This window comes from Protopterus annectens, chromosome 2.part2, assembly GCF_019279795.1.
Source record: "Protopterus annectens isolate FY-2018-M chromosome 2.part2, PAN1.0, whole genome shotgun sequence".
Lineage (NCBI taxonomy): Eukaryota > Metazoa > Chordata > Ceratodontiformes > Protopteridae > Protopterus > Protopterus annectens.
Window position 1 is genome coordinate 652,668,693 of NC_056730.1, and position 14,957 is coordinate 652,683,649.

Genomic DNA, 14,957 nt, shown 5'->3' on the forward strand with positions numbered 1-14,957 from the left:
TCTTCACACATTACTGCTATAACTTCAGCATGCTTTAGACCACAGCAAGGGCTAAGAGTTCTGTCCATACCAAAAAAAAAAAAAAAAAAAAAAAGAGAAAGAAAAAAAGCAGAACTGACTGAGGAACGCATTTTGTTTGTACACGGAGAATTAATAGAACGTTACAGTTACATGTCTGAATGCCACTTCTGACTCAGATGAATCAAAGTTCTGTTATACTTTAAAGACTGATACATCTACAGCTGTGCAATGACTGCTTGTCCTGCTTCTGGACAAGGATCACAAAAAACAAATGGGGGAGATACTGTTCGCGCATTATGTGTAATAATGCTTAGTCTTCAAATAAACACTAAATAGGAATGCAAATTCTTATCCATATGATTAATGGCTATATGCCATGCTATACTTGCTACATGTGATCCTAATCCAAATGGGCAATCAAGATTCATGTAAAAGGTTCTAAGCATGATTTGCAATCAAAGTACGCAATATGTTTACATAAACGTAAACCAGTTTTTATTTAGTGAACAAGGCTGCTAAACAAAATCACCCACACAACCATTAGTGATGCCTTCAACAACCAATTTTTTTACTTTTATTTTAAAAGTCAACAGCAACAACATTTAACATGTATTATTCAGAAGTGCAAAAGCATATTGCGAATAGGTCACTCATCATGTACACTAAATGGATTTCACTCACAAGGCCCCAATAACCTTATAAGTAAGCACACCATGGACAAAACCTTTAGTTCCACCCATACATACTTCAAAATACCATTGGGAAACAATGTTCTTGAAAAAGCGTAAGTTTTTGTAGATACTGTACAAGGAAATATCATTACACTATTAAAATGGAGCTGTGCACAAAATGTACATAAAGTTTCACATTTAATAACATATACAATGAGTAGGTTTATGGACATCTACAGTAGAAACAAATTTTCATGGAAAATAGTTGTATACAGATGCTCATTAATTATTCTTTACACCTTCACTCAAGGCCATGAACTGCATCTTGTGCATGTCTGCAAATATCTGAGCTATAATTACCACAGGCCTGTTTTAAAAAAAATATCTCCTTATGCTCATCATTCTCATCTATTTTTCACTGTACAGTTGTACACCCAATACTCTGTTCATTAGACACTCTAACAGGATCCTTCAGAAGTCACAAAATGTAAAGCCTGTTGCTGAATAGTATCTCAGCAGTTGAGCGCATGGTAGAGGTTTGATTTGAATAAACTCTTCATCCTCGCACATTTCTTATTTCAGTCAAAGCCTTGCCAATCACTGTGCTCAGAGTCATACTCTAACTCTTCCCCAATACACCTGACTCCATCCAGCAGCATTGGAGTTCCATGGTGCCGATCTACAAAACAGAAAAAAACGTTTTAAACTGTTGTGTGTTTCACTTAGTTTTTTACTTTAAAGCACCACTGCACATGGTCAAAGTGTAAGTATTCTAGGGGAATGTATATAATTATAATGTTGACTACTCTTTAGAACAGACCAGGAGTAAGAACCACCAGCAACAGGTTAAAACCTATCTCTGTGGAAGAATGGTCTCATAGGTCAGTATCAAGCAGGAACACATACAGAAAGAAAGAAAAAATGTGGTCTTCAATGAGCTGCTCTTCATTCTTCCTGCTTACATAGTGAATACAGTCCACTGAAGCATAAGGAACATCATTTCAGTAAAAAAAAAGGAAAAGCAAAATAATCGGAAAATTATTTACAGACTCATAAGTGTGCCACCTTTATGACAGGATAGCTTTTAAAACAGACCCCACTTCTAGGGAATAATAAACCATCTTTACTAGGTTTCATCTGATGACAGGTTAGTTCATAAACAAGCCCTAGAGAAAAATTCCTTGCAGATAAATTATCTACTTTGAAGCACAAAAACTTTCACATACTTGGTAAGATTATGCACTAATGTCTTAAATCTGTTATTCAAAATAGGCTTTAATGAAGTAACAGCTAGCTAGAATGACTAGAACTGTGCCAACAAATTATGTTGTATTACTCCTGGCAGAGAAAGTTCTGATATGAAATTACTATACAAGAAAACACAAACATCAAGTAACGGTTAAACATGGTTTAATTTTTTAATCATCTCTGCCTAATACAATTTCAACACCTCTGTCCATTGAAGTTACCTTCCCCTACATCCACACAACTGTTACTGCATCTGTGCTGTAGCATGGTATTCACAACATTAATATATTCTGTGCATGACCCAGCTAAACAAAAAAGTTTTCTGAAACGGGAAAAAGAAATGGGTATTTATTAAACTATCAACTCTCTTGTTAAACAACCTGTCAAACTTACTGCATAGTGGCAAAGTCTAGGAAATGCAGCACATGTTAAAAATGTATCAGTTCTCTGGGACTTTCAGATGTTCTGAATACTTGCATTTCAGAACAATCTTACTTTGAGACACCTATATAGTGGGTCAAAAAATGGGAACATATTTTCTTGCATTTCAGATTAAGGCAAGGAAATGATAGACAGTGCTGCTGGAGAAGCCTCTTCTCTACAAGTGGAAATACAAACCTCAGTGTTAAACAGAAGTGTAGAACTACTCACTTGGCTTGGCACAGGCATCTGCTGTAGGTGCATTTTTTATTCCTTTTGTACTACTGATCATTTGCAAGAGGACAGTCATCAGATTACAGTTTCTGGCTAGTTTTGCTCCCTGTCAATTTCTTACCATCTGCAAAATGGTGTTCTAGATTCTCACTAAATATTCAGAGAGCAATCACATACAAAAACAGCTGTACAGCAAAGTTTAATGTTAATGTATTTGTATGCAATAACATCAAAGAATAAAAATATCACTTCTATATATAAATACATATTTAGACTTGAAGTCATAATGATGTCCACTGCAGAAACTTCCTTTTTGTTGGATCAATACTGCAAAGAAATGCTGCTGAAAGCCACTTTCAACAAATCAAAGTAAGCTTTATGTAGGGGCAAGCCCACCTGCACCCTCAATGTGGGAGACCCTCCCATCTTATAAAACATATTTATCCTAACCTCCACAGTTGCACAACATTGGGGAAGAGTGTAAAGTTAAAAATGTTTGTTGAAAGTGGATTTCAGAGATGCTATGCAGTGCCATCCAAACCAGTTACTGTTGCTTATTTAGTTTATTTGCTGTCTGTTAACCAGGTGAATGAGATGGTCCAAAGACTCTTCTGTCATGACCCCCCCCCACCATTTCAGCTGGACATCTACAGCTACACAGATATACACTTGCTTGAATTCTACATTTTCAGTGTGTACAGTTGGATACACAAGTATAAATCACGCTGACAGTTGAAAACTTGAGCATAATTCACACTGGAATAACTACAGAAATTACAACATAAATCACACTGACAAATTATCATACGAGCCTTTAGTTTGACACTCATGTTGCTAAAGTAGTCAGGAAAACCTTCTACATTGCCCACCTGATCATGAAGGGATTCACATCTAGATCAAGGGAGGTCATCGTCCCCCTGTACTCATCACTCATTAGACCTATGATTGAGTACAATGCCCCATTCGGAATGTATCTGACCAGACACCTGCAGCAGCTGGAAAGGCCCCAAATGTTCCTCACCAAAAGGATAAAGGGTCTCAAAAATATGTCTTATGCTGCCCGACTGAAAGAACTCCAGCTCTATCAGTCTCATACCGCTTGCTCAGAGGTGACCTGTGCCTGACATATAAGGCCATGTCAAACCCAGATTTGATGAATATGCTTCACCTCAAAAAATCCAGATCCCTCAGAACCACAAGGGCGGGAGACTTAAACCTTGACACGGTTACTAACAGAACGTGCTGGAGGGACAGATTCATCACCCAGAGACTCCCTATGCTGTGGAACAAAATCCCGGTACATGTGAGGCAGAGCACCTCGCTGGCCTTGTTCAAGAGGAATCTTGACCAATGGATGGGAGATCGCAGATATACCCCAGGGATTACTTCAGTGTCACTGCTTGACAGAGGCACAGCAAAATAATAGGCATAGTTTTATTCAAACTAAAGGGGTGGCGAAAGTCACATAACTATGGGCTAAGCTTATAAATGCCCTTGGGCAGATAGCCTAGTATGAACCTATGAGTAACAACAAGAAAGGAAATCAAAGTAATATAAATGTGCAAAGTAAACTGGACAGGATTTATCTATACTTGTATAAATAGAAATTATGTACTTACCATAACCTGGCATCTGTATTGTCTATTTTCATTCTTCCTCACTGTTGAGTCTTTGAATCTGACTCAGCCAGATTCACAAGACTTTATGATCGGAGTCTAAAGCTCCCAAGTCTCAAGCTCCCTTTCTCATACTGCATCATACCTTCCCCAACTCCTAAGAGTTTATTTGTTGCCATAATGAGGAGAACAAGTAGTTCTGGAGCCCAAACCATGAACTTATGGATTCCAAAACTCCTCTAGGTAATTTCTCAAAGATACCAAGGCTGGGGCACTGATGAGTGGGAAGTGATGAAGAATGAAAATGGACAGCATATAGATGCCAAGTTATGGTAAGTACATAACTTCTGTATCTGATGTTGTCCTTTTCATTCTTTCTCACTGTTTGGTCAGAGTCCCGAGCTACATAACTCCTGGGTGGCCCCTGAGGAAGGATATACCAGAGCACTGTCAAGACAAAGGATGCCCTGTTTCTGGAGACAATGTCCAATTTATATTGAGAAACAAATATATGAGTCTTAGACCAAATGGCTGCAGAAAAAGCTGAAGTGGTCATGGATCTAGTGGAGTGGGTTTTAGGTGGACGAGGCAATTCAATCCCTTGTTGAGAATAAATGGAAGAAATACAATCTGTTATCCATTTAGACAGGATAATCTTGGATACTGCTTGGCCTAAATGATTAGTAGAAAAGGACACGAAGAGCTGATCAGATTTTCTGGGCTTCTTTGTCCTGTGCAGACAGAAATGCAACAAATGTCTATGAAAATTGAGATGATGTAACATGTATTCTCCTTTGAATAATTTGGAAAGAAAACTGGCAACTGAATGGACTAGTTAATACTGGATTCTGTTACAACTTTAGGCATAAAGGATGGCTCTGATATTATCCAAGTCATCATTCGTCACTACAGGGTCTTGGATCCGATATTGGATCCAAGCGGGCAATATACTACAGATAGATCTAAGGCTCTAGCTCTAGCTCCTCCCTTTCCAATGATGCCCTGTCAATCTCTGACCCCCACATCTCATTTGCCGTGTATCCTCTGTGGACGTGGTTCCAGTGGCTCTAGCTAGTTAAGTGCTTTTTTTTCTTTATTTCTTAATTCTAGGCAGTTTTCTAGGATAGTCTTTTACAACAGTTGTTTTTGGTTGTTATTGTAGTTATTACCTCCCTTCCCTTACCTTGGGTTTTCCTTGTTATGCTAGTGTGTCAGGGTTTTGGCACCCTTTTTCTAGTAGCCGTTAGTTGGCTGTTGTTGTTGTTTTAGTGCAATGTACTTAGTTGGTTAAATTATGGCTGATAAACCAGTTGGTTTTAAAGTTGGTTAAATTATGCCTGATAAACCAGCTGGTTTTAAGAAGTGCTTCTCTTACGGTCAGAAAATGCCTCATTCCAACACACACAAGGAGTGCGTATTCTGCTTGGGCGCTCCACACCTGGAAGTTGAATGCGACCTTTATGCTGCATTTAATTCTAGGGCATTGGCAGAGTGCCACAACAAGCTTTTGCTAAAGGGTCTGGCCCAGGGGGAGCTTTTGTTTCCCCCTCGAAGGTTTACTCTTCCAATCAGAAGAGGAAGACCCTTTCTCTCCAGCCAAATCCCTCAAAGAAACCATAGTTGTCAGATCCTAGGCCCCCAGATTCGACTCCAGCCCAGTCCATCTCAGATCCGAGGTCTTCATGCTAAGAACCACGAAGCAGTCTCTTGGATTCATGGCCTCTCCAGATCAGAGGCCCTTGAATCCCACTAAGATCTGACCAGTTTGTCAGATCCACCCGCTGTCTCAGTTAGGCCTTCGGATTCAAAAGGGTCATCGGATCTTGGAGGAGGTTATTGTTCCTTCTACCTCTAAACAGGGGTCCCAGTAGGCTCCAAGACATTGGAACCACACCCCAGCACATGGCAGTAGGTCAGGGAGATCTCCCTCCAAGTCTATCCACTCATCTTCCTCTAGATCTTCTAAGAGTCTCTTACCCTCAGACATGGACAGGATGATGAAACGCTTCCTCAAGGCCCAAACAGAGGTGAGGATCCTGGCTTCTCCTGCCCATCTGGTTAGGGGAACCTCACCCATCCAGGTTTTGTGTTCTCCTCATCCAACCCTGGTGGTTCTGGAATCCGAGGACCAGGATGTCTGTGGTCAGACTCCGGAAGGCAGAGTATCTCTCCTTTTTTGACCACGTTGGGGGTCCCTGGCTTATTCTGTCCCCCCAACTCTGGAAGCAGGGTGAGCCCCGTCCTAAAATGGTCGACGCCAGCTCCGCATGGGGGGTTTGGGACTTATACCATCTTATCAGACTGTCCCTTTCCCTTGGCAGTTCAGCTTTCGATAGCTCTGGGCCAGCATCATCTGGGGGTCGTGGTGCTGTTTCCAGATGCGTTCCTTCTCTCTGGTGGACCTCGCCCTCAGACGTGGGGGATGGGCCTGCTTCCAGCCCCTCGGCGTTCCGGGTGGTAGAGAGGACCATCTCCAGGTCTGGAGTTTCCTCTGCTGCATCTCCAGGTCCTTCCCTACCTCTCTCTACTTCGGCTGGTGAGGCCTCCCATCCTGTCCAGGGTCAGCCCTCCCGATCGAGCTTTTAGGGCGTTTCCTCCCCTCTGGGAGTTCCTGTTTCTTCAGAGTCCTCCCCAGAGCTCACAGCAGAGGAGGTTCATTGTAACAGTGCAAGAAGCACTTGGACTACTTGGACTCCCCCGTGGAGTCCCTCACCAAGGATACGGATTCAAGGAAAGAGATGGTCCCTCAGATCTCCGTCTGATGATGTCTTCTTTGGAGACATTCCTGAGCTTTTGAAACAAAAGCAGGAATGTTCTCCCCAACCCCCATCTTCAGAGGAGTCCGTGTTGGCCTAAAGAACTTGCCCGTCTACCTCCTGGGTGTCCCCCTCTGTTAATGAGTTAAGTGGATCTGATTGCCAGTAGGGCCTGAAGATACCAGACATGATGGAGCCTGCTCCAAAAAGAGCTGATATGTTTCTGAGTCCTCTCTGCAGACTGTTCCTTTTGGAGCAAAGGAGTCCCAGTCGATGCCATCATTGTTTTTCCCACCATGAAAAGGAGCTAGAAGAGCAGAGCTCCAAAGTCCATTCCCCGAACAGGGAGTCCCATGCTACACACCATTTTGGGAAGCAGGTGTACACCTCAGCTACCTCTGGATTGACAGCAACAAATTATTTGGCACATTTTATCCACCTCCAAAGGGATTTGGTCCAGGAGCTTTTCACTTCCCCTCACAGAGTTGTTGCTGGCGGACGACCTCAAGAAGGTGTCTCCCAAGCTATCCACTCTGGCTTCATTCATAAATTCCTCAATGAGGTTAGTTTCAAATGTGGCAGAAGCTACCGCTCGTTTAGCTGGTATAGGCATTGCTTTGAGGTGTCATGCCTAGTTGCATTTATGCGGGTTCGCGGAACCCTTCAAGCCATCCTTTACCAACGCCCCCTTCGATGGTTCCACTCTTTTTGGACCTTCAGCAAAGGACACATTAACCCACAGCGAGCAGGAAGGGAACACTCTATCCACAGTTCGGATCAAGTTTTCTACTCCCCAGAGATCCTTCTCTAAGACCCAAAGGAAAACTAGTAAGACGTGGTTCTGTAAGGCACAGTCTCCCTTTCAGGATGCTCCTGATGAATCCTCTTCCAGAGGCAGGGGGAGAGGTTTCAATGGATGCTGCCACCCACGAGGCGGGGGGTGGGGTCATTAAAATCAGGGCTCCAGGTAACACTTCTCTGAGCAGCCCTATCAGCACACCTGAAGTGCTGTCCGACTGCTTTGCCCTGGAGGCAGTTGGGGGTTACATTTTCCTACACCCACTAGCCTGGACAAACATTTCCGATCAGTGGTTGCTAAATATCATTTTCAGGGTATATTCCATTCCCTTTTCAGAACCCCCTCCAGTAAGACTTTCCCTCCCAGACATTCCATCCAGTCAAAGGGAGTTGGCCTTCAAAGACGTTCAACAACTTCTTCTAAAATGGGCAATCCAAGAAGTCCCAGCAGGACAGAGAGGATCGGGCACTTACTCTCGCTTCTTTTTAGTACCAAAAAAAGATGGGGGATCTAGGTCTTATTCTGGATCTCAGCGAGCTCAATCTTTCGGTGAAGAAATCAAAGTTCTGGGAGGTCACTGCTCAGTCCACCACTTTTGTACAAGGATGACTGGATGTGCTCTGTGGATCTCCAGAATGCCTACTATCACATGAAAATAGACAAGCATTCAAGGAGACATCTTCGCTTCTGGCTGGGAACCAATCATTACCAGTTCAGAACCCTACCCTTCGGTCTCACCACAGCCCTCCTAGGGTGTTTATCAAGTCTATGGCAGTGGTAGCAGCTCAGCTGCGACTGCAGGGGTCCCAGGTCTTTCCATACCTCGACAATTGGCTCTTCACGGCTCCCTCAAGGCAAGGACTAATACAAGCAGTTCATTATATGTTCTCTCCCTCTTCCATCAGTTGGGAATAACCATCAACCTTCCGAAATCCAACCAGATTCCCTCTCAACAGTTGGAATTTATAGGAGTTCACTCAGACTCCTTTTCAGAGATTGCAGCCATACCCCTGTGCAGAATTCAGCTGATATGGGAGCAGGTCACTCAGATTTTAGACCTGTCACTCCCCTCTGTTCACCTAGATCTTTGGGCTCTCAGATCCATGGCTTCGGATATTCATCTTGTTCCCCTGGCCAGGTAACACATGCGAGTGTTGTAATGGACCTTAGCTGATCAATGGTCGGCCCTGCTTCATCCCCTGTCTATGACCATAAAACTGACACCCATGTGCAGACGTCACCTCCAGTGGTGGCTTCTGTCTCGGGATCTTTGTCTAGGCAGGCCCTTTTCTCTCCTACCACCCATGGCAACAGTGACACAGACGCCTCCCTGTTGGTGGCGGGGGCATTTTCAGGGGAAGACTGTCCAAGGTATGTGGTTCCTAGTAGAGACCAAGTTGCATATTAATGTTCTAGAGATTACAGCAGTTCTTCTATCATTGCAAGCCTACCAGGACTGCTTCCCTCTAGGGACAATTGCAATTCATACATGAAAAAGTGTGTTCAACATTTAAAACCACAGCGCAACATTATTGAGTACATGAAAATAGCAATGGATGAAAACACCTTCTTAAAATCACAGGTATGAATGCACAATGAATAAATAACCATGTAAGACAAATAAAACAATAGACATTAAATACAAATAAAACATATAAATGGTCATCATAAAAATGTTAGTAAAACTAATGTCTTTAAAATATCATATATAGCTGCATAAGAAATGTAAAACGGCACCATCTACTGGATAAAACCATAAAAACATAACTACATAAAAAAAGGCACATCATCTTCAAAGTTTAGCTGCCCTGAGTTTTAAAACAGGCTTCAATGAGACCATATCATTTAAGCCAGGGTACTTGTTGGCTTCAAGTACCAGCTGCCAGTACAACTCCCTGTTATTTTAAATGAGTCTCCCAAGGGCCTCCTCTAGGGTCAATAGGCAATGTCTCAATTACAAAAAAAATAAAATTTAGCTCCTGTACAAACCAATGTATGTTTATACAAAGCATTGTTGATGTTCATCTTCCCTGTATCATGTCTGCATACATTCTCAATTTTAGTTTTTTTTTGGTTCTGCCTATACAAAATGCGTCGCATTTGTCATACAAAGCTAAGTAGATAATATCATTTGTGTTGCAATTGGCAAAATCTGTAGTCTTGATTAACCTGTTTCTAACCTTCAAGTAATGCATGTCACCAGCTTTAACATAAGGGCATTGAGCACAGCTGCCACATTTGTATGTACCCCTCCTTGCAGAATTTTAGTTATTGGCCTTAGAAGCACCATTTTCCAGTATGTTTTTGATACTATGGCCCTTTTTGTAAATACATTTAAATGGTTTATCAAAAATGTGCTGCAGATCTGATGTACTAGCAAATCTGCTCCATTTATCCTCTATGATGTTTCTGGCTACACCAGCTTCCCCATCGTAAGTTATAGCCAGGGCATCATTGTACAAATTGTCTATCTTACTTCATAGCTATTGCTGCCATAAATGGGGGCAAACATAGTTTTTCTTGCTTCAAGTACTTCACAATACACTTCTGTAAAAAGCTTTTCTGGGTACCACCTAGCTCTAAACAGGTCTGTGAGAAAACTACTTTCGCTGACAAAAACTTTGTCATCTGATGTCATCCTGCTTATATGCACAAATTGGCCCTTCACAACCCCCTCTTCTGACAGTATGGATGCGTACTGGTGCAGTGTAAATAGGAGTTTGAAAGTGTCGCCTTCCTGTGTACCCTGGTTTTAAAATGCCCATTGTTTTTACTGACACAGATATCCAAGTATTTCATCTCTCTCATCATGATTAATTTCATATGTAAACCTTACAAATTCTGCGGTATCTGATCTTCTTCTTCTTTCGGCTTTTCCCGGTTAAAAAAATTTAAAAACTTGTTTTCAGATTCTGTCCAGAATAAACCTATGTCGTCCAAAAAATTAGCATAAAAATTCCAGCAACTCCTAAAACCACAATTAAATACAAATTTATTTTCCCAGAAAAACAGTATAATATTGGCTTAAATGGGGGCACAGTGGGCCCCCATGGCAACACCTCTTAACTGCTTAAAATACTCGCCTTCGAAAAATATAAATTTTTTCTTTAAAATCACATCCATTAATATTAAGCAAACATGTCAATCATTGTAACTTATGTCAGTATTATCACTTAAAACCTCTTCCAGCCATTCCAAGCCTACATCATGAGGAATGGAAGAAAATAGGTCAATCACGCCCAATGAAATAAATGTCAGATTGTCCAAATAAAGACCAGTATGCAACTTATTCAAAAAGTCCCATGAGTCTAAGTACATTTTCTCCCCTCGTGGACAATTTTTTGAGCTTAGAATCAACAACTTTGTCTAAAAGGGGCAGTTACGGAACCCTCAGCTGAAACTATTGGTCTTAAGGGTGGGTTGTTTACGTCCTTGTGGAATTTCGGGATGCCAAATATAGACAGGATCCTGGATTTTTCGACATGTAAAAAATTGCGTCACTGTCAATAAGTCCTTCAATGAATAAATCAAACATACTTGTATTTTCTTGTAGGCAATATTTACCTCATTTAGTGATACCCGTACATACTGATTAACATCTCCTACAAGAAAAAGAGAAGTATGTTTGAATGACTTACTCATTGAAGGACCCCCCCAAGATACTTATCTACTGATAAGGCTTCAAGCTTTAAATAAATGGTTAAAATGTGCAAGAAGGTATTAAGAGATATCCCTGCAGCCGCGAAAGCGGGCGGACCCCCCCCCTTTTTTTTTACTAACCTTGGCAACCAGTGACATTTGTTTGTAGGTGAGCTATTTTGCAAGTTTGGTTTTTCCAATATGATAGCTTTGAACCACAAAGAAACCAAACCAAGTAAATGCAGTAGAACCAGCAGAAAAACAGTCTACGCCAAACAAAGTATAATCCAACAGTTTACTGAGCGCTTTCATCAGCTCTGTCACCTGACTTCATCAGAATAGGTACATCACTAAACATCAAGATATTTATAGTAAAAAAGAGATCACATGACATTAGTCGGACTTTTGACTCAAACACTAAACAAGCTGATTAACATCAATACAAGTCATTTCATACTACATAATAAACACTACAAACAAATATAAAAAATATATATAGTTATATATTGAACTTTCATAAATAGTTGTAAAATCAATAAAAAAACTTTCCTAATGCTTAAATTAACCAAAAAATGAGCACAATTTCAGAAGGCTAATTATACTAACGCTATCATTAAGACCGGGTGGGTTGGTGGCATTAAATTTGATTTGCCACTATAATTCTTTAAAATTGAGTATGTCCTCCCATGGGCCACCCCGAGGATCTGGTGTAACTTTTTCTACAACTAAAAATTTAAAGGCGTGACCGGGATACTGTGAAAAGTACAGTTTTGTACCTACCATAAATGTAGATGTTCGAAGATCCACATTGCTGCAGTCCTTACTTATGGGTAGTCCGCTGTCCTCGGTCGGCCCGAATACCAAAGTATTAGGCTGACGTCGGTCATGGGCGCACAGCCCTGACATCAGAGCGTCAGGGTATAAAAGCGCATGACCGACGTCATATCCTCAGTCTTTTCTTGCCCCAGATGTCAGAAGGCCCTAAAAGAAAGGCCACAGCCAAAAAACAGAGTACCTTCCCAAAAGATATGCCCAACTACAGCCATCACCCAAACCATATAACCATGCTAAGCTACAGAGGGAAGGAGGGAGGAAAATTGGACTGCAGCAATGTGGATCTTGAACATCTACATTTATGGTAGGTACAAAACTGTACTATGTTCTTCATCTCACATTGCTGCAGTCCTTACTTATGGGTAGAATCCCAAAGCAACGGAAAGGGAGGTTGGCAAAATCATAAAGCATTAGGGGCTGCTAAAATGCCCTGTAATATTGCAGTGGCAAATCCAGCCCTAGACTTAGAATAAAGAGGAAGGTGGTAATGTTTAGAAAAAGTATGTACTGAACTCCAAGTGGCTGCTTCCAAAATATCCTTTGTAGCTACCCCCCTTAGAAAGGCAGTAGAAGTTGCAGTAGCTCTAGTGGAATAAGGTCTGATTCCAGCCGGAATCTCCTTACCATGATGGGAATAACAAAAAGAAATACAAAACCCAATCCATTTAGAAATAGTTTGTTTTGAAACAGGTTTACCCTGTGAACCCAAAGCAAAAGAAACAAACAACTGCTGAGACTGTCTGAACTCCCTGGTTCTGCTCAAATAATAACGCAACTGCCTGTGAATATCCAAAGTATGCAAAATCTTCTCCCCTTTATTTTGGGGATTTGCATAAAAAGTAGGCAAATGAATAGTTTGGTTTAAGGCCACACTAGAAACCACTTTAGGCATAAAGGAAGGATTAGTACGCAAAGATACCCTATCCTTATGAAAAATCAAGAAAGGCTCCACTGCCATAAGGGCCTGTAATTCAGAAACCCTTCTTGCAGAAGTAATGGCCAACAAAAAAGCAGTCTTCCATGACAAATACTTTAACTCGGCAGTAGCTGCAGGCTCAAAAGGTTGTAGAGTAAGCTTTTCCAACACAAAATTGAGATCCCAAGCAGGAGTAGGAGCTCTACGTGGGGTCTTATGTTCTTTGCCCTCTGAGAAACTGCTTAAACAAAGGATGAGAGAATAAAGGAGGGTCACAGTCATAATTAGCCGAAATGGCTGCAGCATGAACCTTTATGGAGGAGAAGGACAAACCTTTGTCCAATAACTCAGTAAGATATTGTAAAGAAGCACTCAAATTAGGCTTGAAAACATCAAAGTCCTTCCCTTTGCTCCAAATAAAAAATCGCCTCCATTTATCAGCATAAACTTTCCTTGTACTAGGCCTCCTGGCCTCCAAAATAACATTCAAAACTTGTTGTGGAAGCTGAGAACCTCCAGAGTCTAAAACAGAATATGCCAGGCTGTTAGATGCAGAGACTGAATTCTGACATTGAGAAAGTGATTGCCCTCCTGAGACAAAAGGTGCGGAATCAAAGGCAGAGGCCATGGAGGCTCTCATACCAAACTCCTCAGTAGTGGGTACCAGTGTTGTCGAGGCCAATCCGGTGCTATCAGAATCATGGATGGCTTGTCTTGTCTGGCCTTCAAGAGAACCTTGGGCAGAAGAGGTAGAGGTGGAAAGGCATATACATGAAGATTGTTCCAACTGAATGACAGAGCGTCCACCTTCCAAGCTGTGGGATGAAACCTTTTTGTGCAAAACTTTGGCAATTGGTAATTTAGTGGAGAAGCGAACAGATCTATGTCTGGAGTTCCCCATGACACTGTCAACTTTTGAAATACATGAGGATCCAATTTCCACTCGTGAGGATCCACTATTTGTCTGCTCAATACATCTGCTAAGGAGTTCTGTGCTCCTGGTAGAAATCTTGCCTGAAGATTGAGGTTGTAACTGAGAGCTGTCTCCCACAAAATCATCGCTTGTCTGCAAAGAGGGTACGAATGAGTTCCCCCTTGCTTGTTGATGTACCACATGACAGTTGTGTTGTCTGTTAGAATCAACACCTGCCCTGGGTGAAGTAAATCCTTGAAAGCCATCAATGCAAATTGGACTGCTAACATCTCCTTCAAGTTGATATGCAAATGTTGAAGTCTGGCAGGCCACGTGTCTTGCACCCATTTTCCATTGAGGTGTGCTCCCCAAGCCTTGTCCGAGGCATCTGTCGTTAGAATATGACCCGCCTCTGGTCGGGTCACAGAGAGTCCCTTGTTTAGGTGACATTCCTGAGCCCACCACAAAAATTCCTTCTGAATGCAAGGTATTATCTGAATGACAGTGTCTAGATCTTGGCAGTGTTGTGTCCATACATTTTTGAGATACCATTGAAGCTTCCTCATATGCAATTTGGCATTGGGAAGCACCAGACTACAAGATGCCATGAACCCCAAGGCTTGAAGGACTGTCCTTGCAGTCAGCCTGGACTGTAGAGACATTTGATGGAAATAAAGTGAAAGGCTTTTCTGTTTGTCCGGGGTCAAAAAGGCCATCCGGGAAGCTGTATTCAGTCTCACACCCAGAAAGCACATGTCCTGAGAGGGTACTAGACTGGACTTTGTTTCGTTCACAGAATACCCTAGGCATCTTAACACTACCATCACATACTGTAGATGCTGAAGAAGCTCGTCCTTGTCTTGTGCAATAATCAGGCAATCGTCCAAATA

At 41.8% G+C, this 14,957-nt stretch overlaps 1 protein-coding gene across 2 annotated transcripts in view; it reads right to left on the reverse strand.

Moving 5' to 3' along the window:
• Positions 1-568: 568 nt before the first annotated feature.
• The window catches only part of CCHR2.PART2H20orf27 (chromosome chr2.part2 C20orf27 homolog), a 611,858-nt gene continuing 597,469 nt past the window's right edge, over positions 569-14,957 (reverse strand). For both annotated transcript variants that reach the window (XM_044064073.1, XM_044064074.1), the window contains exon 6: positions 569-1,371. In XM_044064073.1, the coding sequence (XP_043920008.1) occupies positions 1,271-1,371 (101 nt within the window). In that variant the 3' untranslated portion in view covers positions 569-1,270. The remainder of the gene's footprint in view (positions 1,372-14,957) is intronic.